This window comes from Ammospiza nelsoni, chromosome 9 (genome assembly GCF_027579445.1).
Source record: "Ammospiza nelsoni isolate bAmmNel1 chromosome 9, bAmmNel1.pri, whole genome shotgun sequence".
Lineage (NCBI taxonomy): Eukaryota > Metazoa > Chordata > Aves > Passeriformes > Passerellidae > Ammospiza > Ammospiza nelsoni.
The window spans coordinates 6,988,192-7,007,271 of record NC_080641.1 but is presented as its reverse complement, the minus strand read 5'-3'; the positions used below and the strand labels follow the sequence as shown (position 1 = coordinate 7,007,271).

The 19,080-nt window shown below is 54.3% G+C and overlaps 2 protein-coding genes across 2 annotated transcripts; both read left to right on the top strand.

The window, feature by feature from the left end:
* The first annotated feature begins 503 nt into the window (after positions 1-503).
* Positions 504-4,231, top strand: ITPA (inosine triphosphatase). The gene is made up of 8 exons (XM_059478469.1): positions 504-579; positions 670-727; positions 815-879; positions 1,363-1,436; positions 2,014-2,045; positions 2,588-2,703; positions 3,656-3,732; positions 3,949-4,231. The coding sequence occupies exons 1-8, from the start codon at positions 517-519 to the stop codon at positions 4,067-4,069; spliced, it is 606 nt and encodes a 201-aa protein (XP_059334452.1). The 5' UTR covers positions 504-516; the 3' UTR covers positions 4,070-4,231.
* A 350-nt stretch (positions 4,232-4,581) lies between these two features.
* Positions 4,582-12,273, top strand: METTL13 (methyltransferase 13, eEF1A N-terminus and K55). The gene is made up of 8 exons (XM_059478478.1): positions 4,582-4,734; positions 6,110-6,857; positions 7,504-7,703; positions 8,207-8,402; positions 9,012-9,155; positions 9,725-9,934; positions 10,982-11,113; positions 11,985-12,273. The coding sequence occupies exons 1-8, from the start codon at positions 4,582-4,584 to the stop codon at positions 12,257-12,259; spliced, it is 2,058 nt and encodes a 685-aa protein (XP_059334461.1). The 3' UTR covers positions 12,260-12,273.
* The last annotated feature ends 6,807 nt before the right edge of the window (positions 12,274-19,080 follow it).

The window sequence follows — 19,080 nt, the reverse complement described above, 5'->3', positions numbered from 1 at the left end:
GGCAACCTGATATCAGTGCACTGCCCGAGCTGCTGGAATTGGCTGTGGATCGCTTTTAGGTTCCAGTCGCTCAGTGCTGGGGCTGTCCTGGGCACAGCCGTTCCCAAGGGACAGCTCTGGCTGGGAGGGGCGCCACCAGCAGCAAACCAACAACGACGGAACTTTATGGCTCCGACACAGGAAACTCAATGACAGAGACGCGCCTGAGGTGGGAGGCTGAGAGCAACAGAGCTTGGAGCACAATTCCCTTGCCGATTCCCCGACTGCGGCTGATTTTACCTCAGGAAAGCAGCGCGGGCTGCAATGGCCGGGACTGTGAGGGGGCGGTTGCCATGGCGACACGTCCCGCCCCCCGCGGGCCGGCAGTTCCCGCCTCTCTGCCGTGGGCGGACACCCTCTCCATTGGCTGGACGCTGCGGGGCGGGCACGTTCCCCATTGGCCGAGCGCTGCGGGGCGCGGCGCGCCGCGGGCGCTGATTGGCGGGCGGGCGCGCAGGGGCCGAGCGCGCGGTCAGCATGGCGGCGCCGGCGCGGCGGAGCGTCGTGTTCGTGACAGGCAACGCCAAGAAACTGGAGGAGGTGAGGGCGGCGGGAGCGAGCCTGGCCTGGCCTGGCCAGCGGGTTTGCCTCCGTTCCTCCCTGCCCTGTCACTCCCTTCTCCCTGCGCAGGTCACGCAGATCCTCGGGGACTCCTCTCCCTACGCGCTGGTGGCGAAGAAAATTGACCGTAAGTTGCTGGCAGGGCCTGGCGGGGTGTGAGGGCTCGGCCCGGCCCCGCCGTGTGCTCAGCCCCGCTCCGTCCCCGTGTCCGCAGTGCCCGAATACCAGGGGGAGCCGGACGAGATCTCTGTGCAGAAGTGCCGCGAAGCCGCCCGCCAGGTCACTCCTCCTTCTCCTTTCCCGGCGGGGTGGGTGTGGAGGGACCCCGGGCACTGAAGGATCCTCTCCCATCACCCGCCTGGGCTGGTTTATGGGAGGTCACAGAAGCTCCTTCAGGCCCGGTGGCTGCAGGACAAAGAGTTTGATGTCTGCTGGCTCTGGGCTGGGTGTCCTGCAGGCTTGCCTCTGGAACACAGGCTTTCCCTTTCCTTGTCCTCCAGGATGGCAGGGATGTTCAGCTCTGCTTGTTTTTCTCCATGTGAAACCTTCCCTGTGAAACCTTCCCCGTGTGAAACCTTCCCTGCTGTTGTTCAGCCTCTCTGGCCTGCCTGGGAGCAGTTTGGGTTTCACTGTGTCTGTCTGGTGTGTGTTGCCTTTGATGTCAAGTGGAAACATGAGGATGGGCCAGAGCAAGGGAAGGGGTTTGGAGATAATGCCTTCCTTCAGGTCTGATGTTCTCCTTCTCTTGGGCTGTCACTGTAGGTTCAGGGACCTGTTATAGTAGAGGACACCTGCTTGTGTTTCAATGCCCTGGGGGGCCTCCCAGGACCCTACATGTAAGTGGCTGTTTCCCTTCCATGTGCCGGGGTTAGGGGCACAGGGTGGGCTCCACACTGCAGGAGCACTGGGGTCAGGGAGGTGATGGCTGTGCCCTGACCCTCCTCCTGCACCCCAGGGGCTGCACTGAGCTCCTTGAGCCCTGGGGTAAATAAATCATGGAGCAGGGATGGACAGACAGAGCTGGGCTCTTGGCTCTGGTTTTAATCTGTGCTGCCTGCTGTGGCAGCTTGGGAAGCTGTGAAAAGAGCAGTAAAGGCACCAAAGCCTTTCAGCAGGACTGCCATGAGTGCCCCATAGGTTCTCCTAGGGACAGCTTTAATCCAGAAGATAACAAAGTTATTATGTATTTATATATACAATAACTAGGATACAGTGAATACCCCACTGCTGTTTCACTGTGTCCCCTTCAGCTTAAGAGGTAAGTGTGTCCTTCCTGGTAAATAGTGCAGAATGAGTGATCTTACAGCACACTGAGGAATTCAAAGGCCTATGAGAATGTAAGCAACACAAAGATGTCTGTGTGTCTGAGAGATAATTGCAAAAATTGATCTTCCCTCTTTCCTTCCTTTTCAGAAAATGGTTCCTGGAGAAACTGAAGCCAGAAGGTACTGCCCTCGTGTCACTGCTCTGTGTCACCCACTCCTGTGCCCCTGCAGTGGCTCCCTGCCCATGCTGGGGGAGCCAGCGGGTTTTGAGGTTCTGTGCCCTCCTTCCTGGGATGTTTTTCTCAGCAGATTCCCAGACTCCTGCCTCTGCAGGCTGGTGGCAGGGCTCCTGGGAGCATCTTGTTTGTCCTCGGCGTGACCTGGAGGATGTCCTGCTCCCTGTGGCTACCCTAACACTCCCCTCCCCTGCTGTGCCTTGACCCCACAGCTCAGAGTGTGACTGCAAATCCTCTGCTGGTCTCATTAACACGAGCGCTGATCACTTTCAAGCACCAGGGGCTTTAGTTGTGCTGGCTTGGTTCCTCTGCCAGATCCATGGCAGGGCTCTGGAGCTGAGCTCTGAGCTCTGGCCTCAGTCACAGCAGGCAGGGATCCTGCCGAGAGCACCAGGGGGCTTGGGAGTGCCATGTGGAGCCCTGGGTGGCTGTGCTGTGCTGCCAGGGAGCAGCAGGCACTGCAGGCTCCCTTGTGTGTCCCCCCAGGGCTGTACAAGCTGCTGGCTGGCTTTGAGGACAAGTCTGCCTACGCGCTCTGCACCTTCGCCTTCAGCAGCGGCGACCCCGAGGAGCCCGTGAGGCTCTTCAAGGGCCAGACCCACGTAGGTGCTGCGTGCTGGGGGGGGCTCTGCTGCCACTGGCACTGTGGGGACACTGGGGGGGCCTCTGGGTCGCTGGGGAGGGGAGGTGGGTGCTGGGGTGCAGCCCTGTGTTCAGTCTGCTCAGGCCCATCTCCTCTGTGTTCAGTTCTTAGGGAATTGTATGGAGCACGGATATTTGCATGTGTATACCTAGCAAAAACTAACAGCAAGGTCAGGACTAAGTCTTTTGTCCTTGGGGGTGTGTGGCAGCCATCTTGACATCTTCAGTGTCATGCTTTTTATAAGCTACAGAAATATAAAATTTGGTGGGTTGATGATTTATGATCATGGTTTGGATTTTTGTTTGGATTTTTTGGGGGGAGGGTTAGTTCTGGGATTAATTCTATGTTTGTTTGGGAGCGGTTAGATGGTTGGTTATTTTTGATACTAGGAAATACAAAGGGAGGTTCATTGAAAGTGTATTGATGACAAATGGCTTGGCTAATGTAGGGATATATGGTTTAATTGTTTGATAAAAAAAATTAAATGTCAAGATAAAAAAATGAATGTGTAAATGGAATTTAAATATTAATTCCTAGTACATGCACTGATTTAAATATTAGTTCCTGGTAAATTTAAATATTAGTTCCTAATAAATTTAAATATTAGTTCCTAGTAAATATAAATATTAGTTCCTAGTAAATTCTCCCTCTGTATAACAGTTCTTTGCTCTGTTATTTGGAGAGGTCAGAGCACTGCCACCATGGGGCAGTGTGAGTTTGGAGCTGCTGGCTTTGGTCACATCCTGGGGAGGGGACAGCACCTGCAGGGACTGTGGTGGCTGCAGTGTGAGCTGTGGCTGCGTGTCTCTGTCTGTGCTTGAGATATAACTGCAAGGGAAGTGCAGTTTTTAGGGTTTTTTTTTGTGCTTTTTTGTGTTCTTTTAATGGTTTTTTGTGCTTTCTCATGGCAGGGAGTGATAGTGGAGCCCAGGGGCCCTCGGGATTTTGGCTGGGATCCCTGCTTTCAGCCAAATGGCTACAACCAGACGTAAGTGGTGTTTTCCCTTGGTGTAAGGCAAACCTTGGTCATGGGTGTCCAGAGGAACTTGTTTGTGAGGAAGGACATCAGGGGGACGTGTTCTCCTGGATCAGAACACAGGGGTGATGGGAAGCCTCTGGAGCAGGGAGGCAGAGGGGGAGCTCTCGGTGCTTCAGGGACGTGCTGTAGTGTCGCTGCTACTGACACTTGTTTCTGTGCCTGCAGCTACGCCGAAATGCCCAAGGCGGTGAAGAACTCCATCTCACACCGGTACCGGGCGCTGAGCGAGCTCTCCGCCTTCTTTGTCCAGAGCGCCTCTGCAGAGCCCCGCCCCGCTCTCAGCTAGCCCGAGGGAGCTCACACAGCCACACGAGATTCCTGCGTGGGAAAGGAGCTCCGGAGATCCCCGTGTCCGAGCCCCGCCCGGCCAGGCGGGGTGCATGTCACCGGCAGCGCCGCCGGGACTCCCTCCGCTGCGGCTGCCATTAAAGCTGCTCCTCGGAACCCACCGCTGCCTCGCTCTCCTTTGTATTGCTCCAGCAGAGCCCAGCGGTGCGCGCTGTCAGAGCTGCGCCGTTGTGATCCGGGGGCGGCTTCGGACCGGGGCGGGCACCGGCACCGGGACCGGGCGGGGGCGCGCTGGGGCCGCTGCGCCGTGGAGCCTCCGGACCGGAGGCAGCCAATGGGGAGCGGCCCGGGCGGAGACAGCCAATGGGCGGCGGCCCAGGCGGAGCAGCCGGCCAATGGGGAGAGGCCGAGGCAGAAGCAGCCAATGGGCGGCGGGCGCGCCGTGCCGCGCAGCCGGAAGCGATCAGCGCGGCGCGCACGTGCGGGAGCGGGGCCCGGCCCGGCCCGGCCATGGAGCTGCTGCCCCGCAGCCCCGCCGAGTTCAGCTCCGCACGCTACTGGGATCGCTTCTTCCGCCAGCGCGGGCAGCGGCCCTTCGAGTGGTACGGGGCCTTCCCGGAGCTCTGCCCCGTTCTGCACAAGTATGTGCGGCCCCGCGACAAGGTGAGCCCCGCTGTGTCCCCTCCGCTGGCAGCCAGCGCTGTGTCCCCCAGAGCTCCTGGGCCCCAGCTCTGAGCTGGTTTTGCCTGCAGAACAGGAGCTCAGGTCTGACCTTATCGCTCCCTACACCTCCCTGAACGGAGCTTGTAGCCAGCTGGGCTCGGCTGCTTCTGCCAGGCAACCGGCAACAGGATGAAAGACCAGAGTCTGGAGCTGTGCCAGGGAAGGTTTAGGGTGGACATTTCAGAGAAAGGGCGCTTAGACATTGGAGTGGACTGCCTAGAGGGAGGTGATGGAGTCACCGTCCCTGGAGATGTTTAAGAGGAAACAGAATGTGGCGCTCAGTGCCGTGGTCCGGTTGCCATGGTGGTGTTTGGTCATAGCTTGGACTCTCCGTTTTCAGAGGTCTTTTCCAGTCTGGTTGGTGCTGTGTGCGAGGACTGATGTAGATGATGTTGTGAAAAACGCCAATCACTTGGTTTTGGTTTTTTTTTTAATTTTAAAAGTTTAATGGTAAAAAAATAGTTATAAAAGTAGTAATACAATTAGAGTAATAATAATTTGGACAGCTTGAATTAGGACAATATGAGACAATAGAAACTAAGAGTTACAGATGTCCAGGTACCTTTCTCTGGGCAGCACAAGCCCGAAAAAGGACCCACGTTAACAGAGGATTAACCCTTAAAAGCAACAGCCTGTTGCATATTCATACACCTCATCCATGATGTATCAATTCCATTCAAACACAGGATTCTGTCTGGTCATCGTCAGCTACTTCCTCTGAATCCTGATGGTGTCATCCTGCCCAAGCCAGGCAGGGAGAAGTTCATTTCTTCTGATAATGGAGCAATAAATTCTTTTTCTCTGAAAGATTCAGGTGTCCTGTGGCTGCTATCTCAGTGCGAGTCCTTTCTTTAAAAAAAGTATCCTACATAGCATAGTTTCTATTTTAACATTTTATTATAACCTAAAACTATATTTAGCCCACTACTTAAGGGAATTAATACAGCATTACTTCCTAACACAACACATATAATATTCATTTTAATATTTGTGAAAAGCCAATCATAAAATACGCATTTTTCACAATGTGAAGCCCCCAGTGTGCCTTAGCAAGAGGACAGGAGAGACCCCTGGGTGGCCCCGCTCTGGGGGTTAAAATTCCGAGGTAATTCTCAAAAAACATGCAGCAGACACATCACTTCTCTGCCATGGGACTGTTCCCTGTGGATGTGTTATCTTGGGCCATGGAGAGTGAGTTTGCAGGCCCCAAGGGTGTGGTTTTCCCACACACATTCGGTATTTGCTCCTAAAATGGGGGGGTATTGTCACCATCCAGGGTGTTGTCACCATCTCCCTGCTCTGTGCTGCCGCCCAGGTTCTCGTGGTGGGCTGTGGCAACTCAGAGCTCAGCGAGCAGATGTACGACGTGGGCATGTGCCAGGACATCGTCAACATCGACCTCAGCGCCGCCGCCGTGCGCCAGATGCGGGAGCGCAGTGCCAGCGCCCGGCCCGGCGTGAGCTACCTGCTGATGGACATGCTCCACATGGACTTCCCTGATGCCCACTTCCAAGTGGTCCTGGACAAAGGCACGCTGGATGCCCTGCTGACCGACGAGGAGGAGGCCACTTTAGCCAAGGCGGAGCAGATGTTTGCTGAGATCAGCCGGGTGCTGCAGGTGGGAGGGCGCTACCTCTGCGTCTCCTTGGCTCAAGCCCACGTGCTGAAGAAAGCTGTGGAATATTTCTCCCAGGAAGGCTGGGTGGTGCGAGTCCACCAGGTGGGCAGCAGTGGGGACAAGCAGCAGTTTGTGCTGCCTGTCTTTGTGTATGTGATGACAAAGTTCAGGAAGGTGCCTGGCTCGGCAGCAGGGATCCTGGAGATCTGCCCTGAGGAGCAGGACAGGCCGCTGCGCATGGAGAGCGTGGAGCAGCTGCTGGCTGCGGTGAAGGACAGGCAGCACTATGCCCTGCTCTGCAGCCAGATCAGCAAAACCCCCTGCAGGGAGCAGGTTTCCTTGGATCTGTGTGACAGAGAGAGCGGGAAGCCTCGCTACACGCTGCACGTGGTGGACAGCCCCTCGGTGAAACCTTCCCGGGACAATCACTTTGCCATCTTCATCAGTGAGTACAGCTTGGGCAGGCTGCAGCCAGGTGCAGGAGCTGCAAAGCAGCCAGCCCTTCAGGGCCGTCTGAATTTGGGGCTGGAGAGAGAAATAACCCACCTGTGTGGGGTTGGAGTGATGTTTTAGTCCTGGCTTTGTGGTGGGATATGTGCTTTGCAGTTGGGGTGATGTTTTAATCCTGGCTTTGCAGTGGGGTGGTGCAAGCACACATGTGGCACAGAGGAGCTTGTTGGGCAGAGGGACACTGCCTGCCCTGCCTCCAAGGTGCTGATTGCTGCCTGGAGGCTGGTGACAGCCAAGTTAGCGCCTTACAGCTGGGAATGCATTGCTGCTCTCTGTGGATGTCCTGGCTTGCAGGGGCTGCACCCACAGAGATGTGTCAGCCTCTGCCAGCAGCACCATTCCCTCCCTGCATGCCTGCAGAGCTCCCACAGCCTGGAGACAGCTCAGGAGCCTGTTGGACCCCCTCCTTTCTAATGAGATATGGCTTTTCCAGCTTCTTGCATGAGCCTGCCCAAATCCGGGCAGCTCCTGGCTCTAACCAAGCAGTGCTACCTCCCTTAAATGTCCTGCCATTCCCTGTGGCTCCTCCCCTGGAGGCTCCAGGCCGGGAGCAGCCCAGGCTGATGGCAGCCCCTCTGCAGTCCCGCAGGGCAGGGAGACCGAGTGGCTCTTTGGGACGGAGGAGGGACGGCGGCAGCTGGCGGCCAGCGCGGGCTTCGGGCGCCTGCTGACGGTGGCGCTGCACAGGGAGCAGCTCTACGAGGGCATGGCCGCCATCCAGGCTGAGCTCTCGGGGAAGGTGATGGAGCTGGCCCCGCCGGGCCTCCCTGCCCGGCAGCAGGTGAGCCCCCACTGCCCAGCTGGGCTTCCCAAAACAGGGCCAGGCTGGCTCTGCCTGCTGGGAAAGCCTCTCCTCCAAGGGAGACCGAGCTGCGAGGCATGAGCATCCAGCCTTGGTGGGGAGGAGATGGGCCTGAGTGCAGGTTCTCTTGGCTTTCCCTCCAGCTGTCTGTCTGTGCTTGGACGCAGGATTTGAAGTCCTTCCCCTCCAAAACCCAATATCCCAAGAAAAGCAGAGATCCAGAAACCCTAAAAGGATCCGGTCTCCTGTCTTAATCCTGGCTTTAACTTCTGTTCCTTCTGTCTTCTCCTTCCTGCCCCAACTCCACACCTCTGAGCTCTTGGAAAAACTCTTGCTGTGTTTGCTCCCTGTGTTGGGAGTGAATCCGGTGCAGATCCCCAGCTCTCCTGTGGCATCCCACTGCTCCTCTCTTGTGTCTGCTTCGTCCTGGCTCAGTCAGGACAGTGGGAAAGCCAAGCCCAGCAGCGCTGTCCTCCCTGCAGGTGCCCTTCCTGTCCGTGGGAGGGGACATCGGGGTGCGGGCGGTGCGGCACCGTGGCAGCAGCGCCCTGAGCGGGGACTTCGTGGTGGAGGACGTGAAGGGAGATGGCAGCTGCTACTTCCGCCGCCTCATCTTCCTCCAGAACAGGAATGTGGTGCAGTCTGAGGCTCGGCTCTTGGCCCCCACACCTCTCCCAGGTACACGGGGCAGGGGCCAAGGCTGATTTTTTAGGGTGGCAGAGAGTGAGAGCAGAACAAGAAAAAGGTAGAAGTCCTGCTGGGACCTGCCTGTCGTGCCCTAGAGCAACCTTAGGTGTGACCGTGTTCACAGGGGTCTGAGGATGAGAGAAGAGACGAGGATCTGACTCCATGTTTCAGAAGGCTTGATTTATTATTTTATCATGTATATTATATTAAAACTGTACTAAAAGAATAGAAGAAATTATTTCATCAGAAGGCTAGCTAAGAATAGAACAGGAAAGAATGATAACAAAGGTTTGTGGCTCGGCTCTCTGTCCGAGCCAGCTGACTGTGATTGGCCATTAATTACAAACAGCCACATGAGACCAATCACAGATGCACCTGTTGCATTCCACAGCAGCAGATAACCATTGTTTACATTTTGTTGCTGAGGCCTCTCAGCTTCTCAGGAGGAAAAATCCTAAGGAAAGGATTTTTCATAAAATATGTCTGTGACACTTGGGAGTGTTCCTACACTGTGGGTGGGACAGGGCTGGGGGTGGCTGGTTCTCAGAAAACACCTCCATCTCCCCCTTGCCTTACTGGCTGGTGTCTCCTGTTCCTCAGGCCAGAAGAAGAGGAGGAAGGACAAGAAGAAACCCAGCCCCACAGAGCCCCCTGGAGCCATTGACAAGAGCTACCTGTGCTGTGAGCACCACAAGGCCATGGTTGCAGGGCTCTGCCTGCTGGGGGGCCCCGACGCCCTCCCAGGTGACAAGGCCAGCAGTGGGAGGCTGTACTGGGGCAGTGTCCCCGCGCCACAGCCCCTTGGGGAAAGGCTCTGTTGGCCAAGGTGCCCTGTGCACCCTTCCCAAAGTGGTTTGGGGACGGTGGGTGGGATGGGTGTGGTTGTGTTCAAGGGGTCCCAGGATGAGGGAAGAGATGAGAATCTTGATTCCATGTTTCAGAAGGCTGATTTATTATTTTATTATATATATTATATTAAAATTATATACTAAAACTATACTAAAGAATAGAAGAAAGGATTTCATAAGAAGGCTTGAAAGGAATGATAATAAAGTCTTGTGACTGACCACAGAGTCCAAGCCAGCTGGACTTTGATTGGCCATTAATTAAAAACAACCACATGAGACCAATCACAGATGCACCTGTTGCATTCCACAGCAGCAGATAATCATTGTTTACATTTAATTTCTGAGGCCTCTCAGCTTCTCAGGAGAAAAATCCTAGCAAGAGGATTTTTCATAAGATGTGTCCATGACAGACAAGCAGTGGGGTTACGGCATGCTGGAGGCTCACTGCGTGCTCTTGGTTGGCAGGAGAGCTGGCAGTGCTGGTGGTGGGGCTCGGCGGGGGCAGCCTGCCCTTCTTTGTCCACGATTACTTCTCTCAGGCCCGCGTGGCCGTGGTGGAGATCGACCCCTCCATGCTGGACGTGGCCACGCGCTGGTTCGGGTTCTGCCAGGGCGAGCGCATGCAGGTGCACGTCTGCGATGGCCTGGACTACGTGGCCAAGCTGGCAGCTGAAGGTATGTCTTGGTTTGGACAGACAGGAGTCTGCTAAGGAAGGCAGGAGCCTCCCCTGAAATGGAGAATGTAAAGCCTCCCCACCCCTCTGAATTGCTATAAGTTTTAAATTAAGGGGCTCTCAGGCAAAAATATGGGAGCAGGAAATAACAGTTCTTTAATAGGGAAGGAAAAAAAAAAGGATAAAATAAACAATGCAGTACACTAGAACAACAGTGACAGAGTCAGAACCCAGCCTGACACCCTGTGGGTCAGGGTGTTGGTGGCAGTCCCATTGGAATTGTGGCTGCAGCCCTCCTGCAGCGTCAGGGGTGGTTCTGTTGGAGCAGGGATCTGTAGAGAAGGATGTATTCTTCCTCTGAAGATCCAGTGGAAGGAGAGGCAGCTGCTGTTCCTCTGGGGAATCCAGTGGAGAAAGCCGTGCTGGTGTCTCAAAACCTCTGGATTATATCTGGGTAGCAATGCTTGAAACCTCAGATTGTATCCAGGTAGGAATCCTTGGCTTCTCCCTCTGAGCTCACATCTCCCAATGGGATGCTGTAGTTCTTATCAGCCATGCAGGGACATTCAATAGTCTGTTATCAGCAATGTCCCCTCCCGAGGGAGGTGTGACTGTGGTCACTCAAAGAGAGAGATAAGGCAAACTGCCCCCTTGACAAAGGGAATCTGCCATACAGATGGGGATGGAAAACATCTTGCATTGCAATCTGGGACAAGGTACCAGAGCCCCATCGAGCCCAGCGGGTGCCATGCTGGGTAGCAGAGTCCTGGGCTGTTGTCACCACCTGCTTCTCCTTCCTGCCCATCTCCTGCCCTGTGTCACAGTCCCCAGCCTCACCAGGTCTCTGCAGCTCACAGCCTGTCCTTGCCAACCTCTGTAGAGGTTGTTGCCTCCCCCAGCACCAAGGGCTTGTAAAGAGAAACCCCAGCAGAGAAGTCACCCATAACATGGCAGAAGGGGTGTCTTGACCATCCCATCTTTGGCCTTCCCACTTGTGTAGCTCACTTCTGTCCCAGAAGATAACAGCTGTCTGTGCTTTGTCCTGCAGCACCAGCCCAGTATGATGCCATCATGTTTGATGTGGACAGCAAAGACCTCACGGTGGGGATGAGCTGCCCACCCCCAGCCTTTGTGGAGGAGCCCTTTCTGCAGAAAGTTAAAACCATCCTCAAGCCAGAAGGTAGGAGGGGGAGATGTGGCCATGTCCCCGTGGCCAGGCTGGCCAGTTCTGTGTGGAGTTGGGGCTGTGCCACCATTTCTCATCCTGGAGAATACTTGGCTACAGCCAGGACTGCTGCATGGCATCCCCTCCTCCTGGGGGTCCTGCATCTGGGTGTTTCAGTGGGCACTGTGACAGCAGGATGGCCTGAGGCAAGCTGAGACATCCCAAGGGGCCAGCAGAGGTTTCTTGAAGCAGAAGGTGTGGGCAATACTTGAGAACAGATCTCGTGGTCACCCACCACCCATGTGGCAGCAGGGATGTGGAATGGGACCAGGAGAATGCCAGTGAGGGAGACATTTTCACCAGGGTGGCAGGGAGCAGGGTGGGATGTGGTCACCAATTGTTGCGGTGTTGTGAGGGTCCCCAGGATGAGATGAGAGATGAGAATCTGACTCCAAGGTCTCAGAAGGCTGATATTATATATTATATGACTCATATCATATCAATCATATAATATCGTATCATATTATATATCAAGTGAAATTATATTATATGGAATTATATACTAAAACTGTACTAAAGAATGAGAAAGGAGACATCAGAAGGCTCGGCAAGAATGATAATCAAAACTTGTGACAGATTCAGAGAGTCTGACACAGCTGGCTATGATTGGTCATTAATTAAAAACAATTCACATGGAATCAATCAAAGATGCACCTGTTGGTGAGCAACCTCCAGAGCACATTCCAAGCAACCAGATAATTATTGTTTACATTTCTTTTCTGAGACTTCTCAGGATTAAAATCCTGGCAAAGGGATTTTTCATAAATGTCACAGTGACAGTGGGTGCACAGGCTGCTCTGAGCTCCCTCCTCTCTCCCTGCTGCAGGAGTCTTCGTGCTCAACCTGGTGTGCCGCGATTCCCGGCTGAAGGAGTCGGTGCTGGGTGCCCTCAGGGCCGTGTTCCCGCTGGTCTACGCTCGCCGCATCCAGGGCGAGGTGAATGAGATCCTGCTGTGCCAGGCGGGCCCCGCGGAACGGCTCAGCCCCACAGAGCTGGGGGCGCGAGCACGGGCACTGGAGGGAGCCCTGCGCCAGCCCGGCCGGCCCTGGGACAGCTCCTATGTGCTGGCAGACATGCTGCAGGCTGTGCTCGTCCTCTGAGGGGGCTCTGCAGGCCGTGCTCGTCCTCTGTGGGAGCTCTGCTGCAGGCTGTGCTTGTTCTCTGAGGGGGCTCTGCTGCAGGCCGTGCTCGTCCTCTGAGGGGGCTCTGCAGGTTGTGTTCATCCTCTGAGGGGGCTCTGCAGGCCGTGCTCGTCCTCTGAGGGAGCTCTGCTGCAGGCCGTGCTCGTCCTCTGAGGGGGCTCTGCAGGCTGTGTTCATCCTCTGAGGGGGCTCTGCAGGCCGTGCTCGTCCTCTGAGGGGGCTCTGCTGCTCTGCTCGGGCACCAAGGGCCTCCTGTGGGACACAGTAGGGTAATCATGGCTGGCACTGCTGCCTGATGCCGGCCTGGGCCTGCTGACACGGGAAGGAGCTGCCTGAGGAATGGCTCCAGCACCGTGAGGGGCTGTGCAGCCCAAGGGGCAGCTGTGGGGTGAGAAACGTGCTGTGGCACTGGCAGGGCTGTGGGTTTGGGTCTGTCCTTGTTGTTTTCCCTCCTTGCCCTTCAGCACAGCTCCTGTTGTTCTGAGGGTGCCTCTCCCTGCGTCTCCAGTGTTCCTGGTGTCTCTGCAGAGCCCCAGGCCTGCTCCAAGGCTGCTTGTGGGTGTGTGTCTGTGGGTGGGCTGTGAGAATAAAGTGCTCAGGGGTGCTCTGAGGCCTGCAGTGCTTTGTTATTTCAGGCTTATTTCTGAAGCATACACACCCCTGGGAAAACTACAGTCACCATTGCACTTCAAAGGTGTGTCCTGGGAGCAGGCAGCTGCCCCTTGAACCCCACTGCCCCCTTACCACTCAGCATCCCAGTACATTTCCCCTTCTGAATCTCTCCAGCCATCACCACTGAACTGAAACCCCTGAGCTCAGAACTCTTCTGCCCCAGAGCCACCAGGGACCCAGGCCTGGGCCACTCTCACCCAGCTGGTGCAGGTCAGCCTTCCTGCAAGATGAAAGGACAGCTAGAAAACACTATTGGGGTGTTCCCACAGCACCCCAGTCCTGCCCAGGCAGCTCAGTCAAGAGCTGGCCTGTGCTGTGTGATGCCTTGTGCAGGCTGACCTAGAACAGAGGCTGGACAGAGCTAAAGAACAAAGTAGGGATTTATTAGGAGGCCTCAATGGATCCACCTTGGGCAGCACAAGAGCCCAGCCAGGGCTACACCCAAAATGAACCAAAATGGTCACAAATTGCACAACTGGTCATGGGGTCTCTGACTTTTATCAGTTCTGGAGTTAATTGTCCAATTACAGCTCCAGCCCATGAAGTCCCATCCTGCTTGTTTTTCTCTCTCCATCCCACATTGTTTGTGCTCTTGGGCCTGAGATTTGGATCATTTTTCCTTGGTGCTGGAGGAAAATTGGAAGCAGGAGCAGGAATTGTTTTGTCTCCCTGCTCTGTGAACAGAGCTCACCATCCCCTAATATGAAGCCCAGACCCACACACTAAAGCAGCACAGAACCTGAAAAATATAAAAGCTCAAACCTGAGGCATCATGTGTCCTGGCTGGGCATGGACTTGCAGGTTCTCATTCATTCATCAGAAGCCATTTTGGGGTGGGGGCTTGTCTTTCTCCCCTGCAACAGCTGGTGCCAAAATGAGCCTGAGACAATGTACCAAAGTGACCAGCTTGCAGACAGCAAGGTGACAAACTGCTGCTCTGCCACTGATGCTGCACCTTCGCTCCATGCTCCCTTCTGCCACTGGCAGCCTGAGAGAGGACACTGTGAAGCTTCCTTTCTGAGAGCTGCTTCCCAAAGCAAACCCTCCCCAGGCACCTCTCCACAGCCCAGGGAGCCAACAGCACACCAGAGTAGCTCCAGGAGGGATCTGTGTCTCAGCATCCCTGCTGGAGCCATCTCCCAGCCCTGCAGCTCACACCCCCATCCCAGCAGGGTTTGGGCTGCCCCTTCCTTGCTTGGAAGGAGCCAGCTCTCCTCCATCTGTGGGAAAACCTCTGCCACTTCCACAGCAGAGCAGGAGGCTGTGGGAGCTGAGAGTTTGCAGTTCCCCAGCTCATGGGACCATGGAAAGGACGCCCCAAAAGGCTCTTGTCAGATTTTACCCTTTTCTGACCCAGGGATGGGGTAACTGAGAGTTTAAAAAACTTTTATTCCATTTTCAGTCTCAAGTGAAGGGTGAGACAATACAGATGTTACAATTCATGCCATCACAATCAAAAACCAATTAATTCTTAATTACAATGCATTATAAGCATTTCTTGGCCTATCAGCTTTAGCCACACCATGTGTAAATGCCTTAAAGCCAATCATCTAAAACTACCCCTCGTGGGTCCTACTACAATGCATCTTTCATAGTTCTATGTTCATAGTTTCATAGTTTCTCCAAAGTATCCAGTCTTTTTTGCAAGGCCATCCTTTGAAACTTGTTTCTTGTTCCATTTCTCTCTCAGCAATGTCTGTCCTGTTCCATGGCATTTCTAAGTCAGGATTTGTTATCTCGAGGTTTGCTTACAGATGCACACTATGTGAGCCTTGTGCCAGGCTTTGAGAATTCTCTCCAAATCCATTTCCCACAGGTTCTCACCCCCTGCAGCAGTGGGGACCACGTGGGCACTGCCCCAGAGCAGGAGATGGGGCTGTTGGTGCCCAGGCTGCCCATGGCAGCTGTGCTGGCAGCAAACACCTCCCTCTGATCAGCACCTGGGGGTGTGTTTTCATTTCAATTCGCCAGCAGGTTCTGCTTTGGGAGCTGCTCTGCTCAGATCCCTTCTCTGATGCTTCCTCCCTTGTTCCCCTTCCCACAGAGGGACAGATGGGTGCCCTACTTTCTCCCTGAGTTAACCTGCAAGTTCACAAAGGAGTAGATGCTGTTTTAATAAGAGCTTTTGATGGCTCCCAGGCCCAGGAGAGCAGGGCTGGCTTGCTCCCTGCCTCAGATAAAGGCTGGCAGCCTGGCTGGGTGCCCTGTGTCACCACCCAGTCACTCCCCCAGTGCTTCTCCTCCTTCTGTGCTGAGTTCAGCACAGCACGGGGGAGAAACAAGGCTGGAGCTGGAGCTGGAGTGTGCCTGCCCCCATGCAGCTTCTAAAGCTGCTCTGTGATGAGCTCTACTCTGAAAGATATCTATTATCCACCTAGCTTAGCAATGGCAAATTTCTCAACTAGATCAGCAGTGCTGCCTTTACTCTATTTTTAACTTAGTTTGCAATTCTCCACATAATCTTAACCACGTAGGTTTGTGTGTGTGTGTGCCCTTTTTCTGTACTGAAACAATCTCCTTTCCTCCCCAGGAGCTCATACAAAGGCTGCCTTCATCCCTCCCTTGTCCAGTCCTGCCTTTCTGTTGTGCTTCCAAAATGCTGCATAACGCCACATCCTGGTGGCAAAACAAAAGCCATCTATTAGAAACAATGTAAGGATGAAATCTCAGTTCATTGCAGCTGTTCTTGCATCTACTGGCAGCCTGGCAACTTTGGTCTGAAAATTAATTTCAGCTAGAAAATGGCAAATTCATGAGTGCTGCAAATCCTCCTCTGCAGGTAAAACGCTCCAAGGCTGGAGTAATTGACACATAGTAAATATTTCTCTGCTGGCAGCCAAAACACGCAGCTAATGTATATGTTTGGCAAGGGTGATCCTGTGAGAGTTTTGGCAATGTGCTGGTGTTTACATCCCTGACTCCTCACTTCCTTCCCTTGCAGCGTAGGCACGCTGTCAGCGCCGGGATAGAAACAAGCTCTGCCGTCACTTAGCAACCCCCACGGCACGGAGATGTTGACTTTTTCCTCTCTAGCTTTCCCAGCACAGAAAGAGCCAGGTGTGGAACTCACCCCACGGCTCAGGGGTGAGGCTGGAGCTACCTGGGGATGCTTTGGGCTGGCCTGGTCCCTTCTCAGAGCATCACATCCCTGTCCTGCTGCTGCTGCAGGGGATGAGACACGGGGAGTTTGGTGGGGCAGCCTGAGCTTCCTGAGCTTGGGTAGAAGGATGCAGAGAGGAATTTTGGCCCAGGGTGGCTGTGGGGACGGTGACACTTTGAGGCAGGCACTGATGGGGTGCCACATGTTCACCCCATATGGTGTCACAGCCCAGGTCCCTGTTCTGGAGAAGAGAGTGACACTCCAATCCTCTCAGGTGGATGAGGGCCATGCTGTCATCAGCTCAAAGTACAGCAAGCAGCTGGGAGAGATTTTGCAGCAGCAAAAGCTGCAGGGGCTGAGCCCTGGGCTGATCCCCTTCAGCTGGGCAGAGCCTTGGCCCCACTGCTTGGGGATGCTGCATGGCATGGGCCAGCACAACAAGGGCTGCAGCAGCCACTCCCAGAGGCTGGAGGCACGTGGGAAGTGTTGTGTTCATGCAATCCTCCCTTGGGGAAGCGCTTGGCTTGTCTGGCTTTGTGGCCAGGGAAGCAGGCGTGCTGCCAGGCTGCAGGGAGGGAGTGCAGCTCTTCCCTAGGGTGCTGAGGGCTGCAGGGAAGCATCTCTGCAGGCTGCATTGCAGCACTGTGCCCTTTTTCTACCCTGCAACGGGATGCACACGACTGAAGAATGCAGCTGGGGGTCACAGGGCAGCAGAGAGGAGAGATGGGACGGGGACTGAGCTGTCCTGCCATCAGTGAGTCAGCAGTGCCCCGGGCTGTGGGGGAAGGCAGAAAGCACGTCCTCTTTACACGGAGAAATGCTGCAGCCGCTACTCTAATCACAGCCCTGCAGCCACTCTGGCTTTCTTTCACGGGCTGGAGTTCCATTTTTGCAGGTTCAGGAGCTGAGCTCTGCTCCCGGAAGATGCACAGGGACGATGCTGACTGGCACCACTGCAGAGCCGAGTGCTGCCCAGAACCTGGAGCTGCCCCTTGCCCACAGCTCCTCCTGCTCTGTGCCCATCCTCTGCCTGAAAAGCTCTGCCAAAACTCTTGTCTGAGGCAAGGAGGTGAGGAAGGTCCCTGGAGAGATGAGGAGGTGTGCAGGAACTGTCTGTTCTTAGGGGAGAGGAGCAGCCTGTGCTGTGCCCTGCTGCCCTGGGCAGGGCAGCGTGCCTGGCTCTTCACTGCAGCCATCTGCAAGTCCCCACTCGGCTGCTTTTTACAGAACTCATTTCTCCTGAGGGGAATTGCACTGCTGTGTGATTGGGAAGCAGCCTGAGGACCTGGTCCAAATGTCCTCACTGCTAATGTCACTGCCTGGTTAGGGAGAGTGTCTGTGTGTGAGTTTGTGGGTTCAGCTGCACCCTGAAGCCAGGCTATTTTTGCCATATATTCCTCTGAACATCGTGGCAGGACAAGCTTGCTGTCTGGAGCCTTGATCTGAAATGCACTGGAGGCTGTGACTGGGGGCCCCAGGCAGGCTGTGCTGGAGCTGGTGACATGTGACATCAGACCACACTGTTGGAGTCACCTTGGGGATCAGGGCACCCACCCTGTCTGCAGTGCCAGGAAAGGTGCTTGGCAGAGGTTTTCTCTCCTTGCTGGGCCAGGCATGCAGCAAAAGGAAATGATAAATATTGTATTTTATTGTATTTTATTACTAGGGGCACAAGTGAGCACAGCAAGGCAAAACCAGATTGTGTTTAGCTGGTTAACCAGCGAGCAGCACAGCTCTCTGCTCCTGGGGGTTGCCCCTACTGCTCCCCTAGAGAACAATTTCTTGCATGGCCCTCTGACACTGATTTGGGTCTTGTATTTCAGGGTTATTTGTTACAAGAAGATTTGCAGTGGTCTAGTAGCACCCCTGTTTCCTTGAATTTAGCCACTCTGAATCTTGGCAAATTCAGAAAGCCAGGCTGGGCTCTGCATGGGGGTTTGGAACAAGCTGCCCAGAGAAGTCAGTCAGGAAAAGTAGAGACCTAAAGATATGCTCAGGTGCCTCTCCTCTCTCCTTCCCTGCTCTCTTGGAGGTGTTGGAAAAATGAGAAAAACCTCTCATGCTAACACAAGCATCCATCATGAAATTGTTTGTGCTTTTTCCAGAAGGTGGGGAATCTATACTTGGCTGCTTGTGGCTTTTTTTTTGGAGAGGGGAAAGTGGATTTTGCAAGTGATAGAGTTGCAGGGTGAATGTGGGCACTTAATGGCTTTAACTCTGCTTCAGCAGACAAAAAAAATTGGTTTGGAAACTTCCCATACTTGGGGGAATAACTAAAATTTTTCATAATCTTAATTGTTTTCCTAACTTATTTTATTTTAATCCTGGAAGCAGACAAAGCTGTTATTTACAGTCCTCACAGAAAGGAGAGTTCCCTGGATGATCAGTTTGAAGGTGTGCATGGTGCTGCTCCCCAGGCATCGTGCTTTTCTCAATCTTCATTTGTCTCCTGTGGAGATGCAATCCTAGGGCCAGGCTGCTCTTCTCTTCTGTGGATCTTAATTATTTCATGGGGGCAGCACAAAGTGCTCTGGACACTCATAATGCTCTTCCCAACTTGCAGCCTCCATAGAAACCCAGGAGCTGGAGGAAGGCCAGGCAGCTACTCCAGTGCCTCCTGGCACAGCTCGCTCACCCAGGAGTGGGAAAGAAATAATCATGCTGCTAATTGGCATAATTATGTCAATAACTCCCAGGCTCCCAAGCAGAAAGAAATGATGGCAAGGCTTTTCCCAGAGGCTGTGATCTGACTGCAGCAGTGAGGAGAAGCCGTCTCTGCCTCGTGCCGATTCAAATCCATCTGTGCTGATTCAAACCCCTTACTTGTTTCCAGAGTTATAGGTTTCTCTGCTGTAGAGTAATTTTTCACACTTATTGAGAGCTCTGGCCAAGAAGTTTTGATAATCCTCCAGATCGTTAGTCCCCGTCAGCCTGCGGGATGTTCCCAGCTCCCTTTGTTTTGCTTGTCCCGCTGAGCGGGGCCAGTGTCTGCTCCAATAGAGAGGGG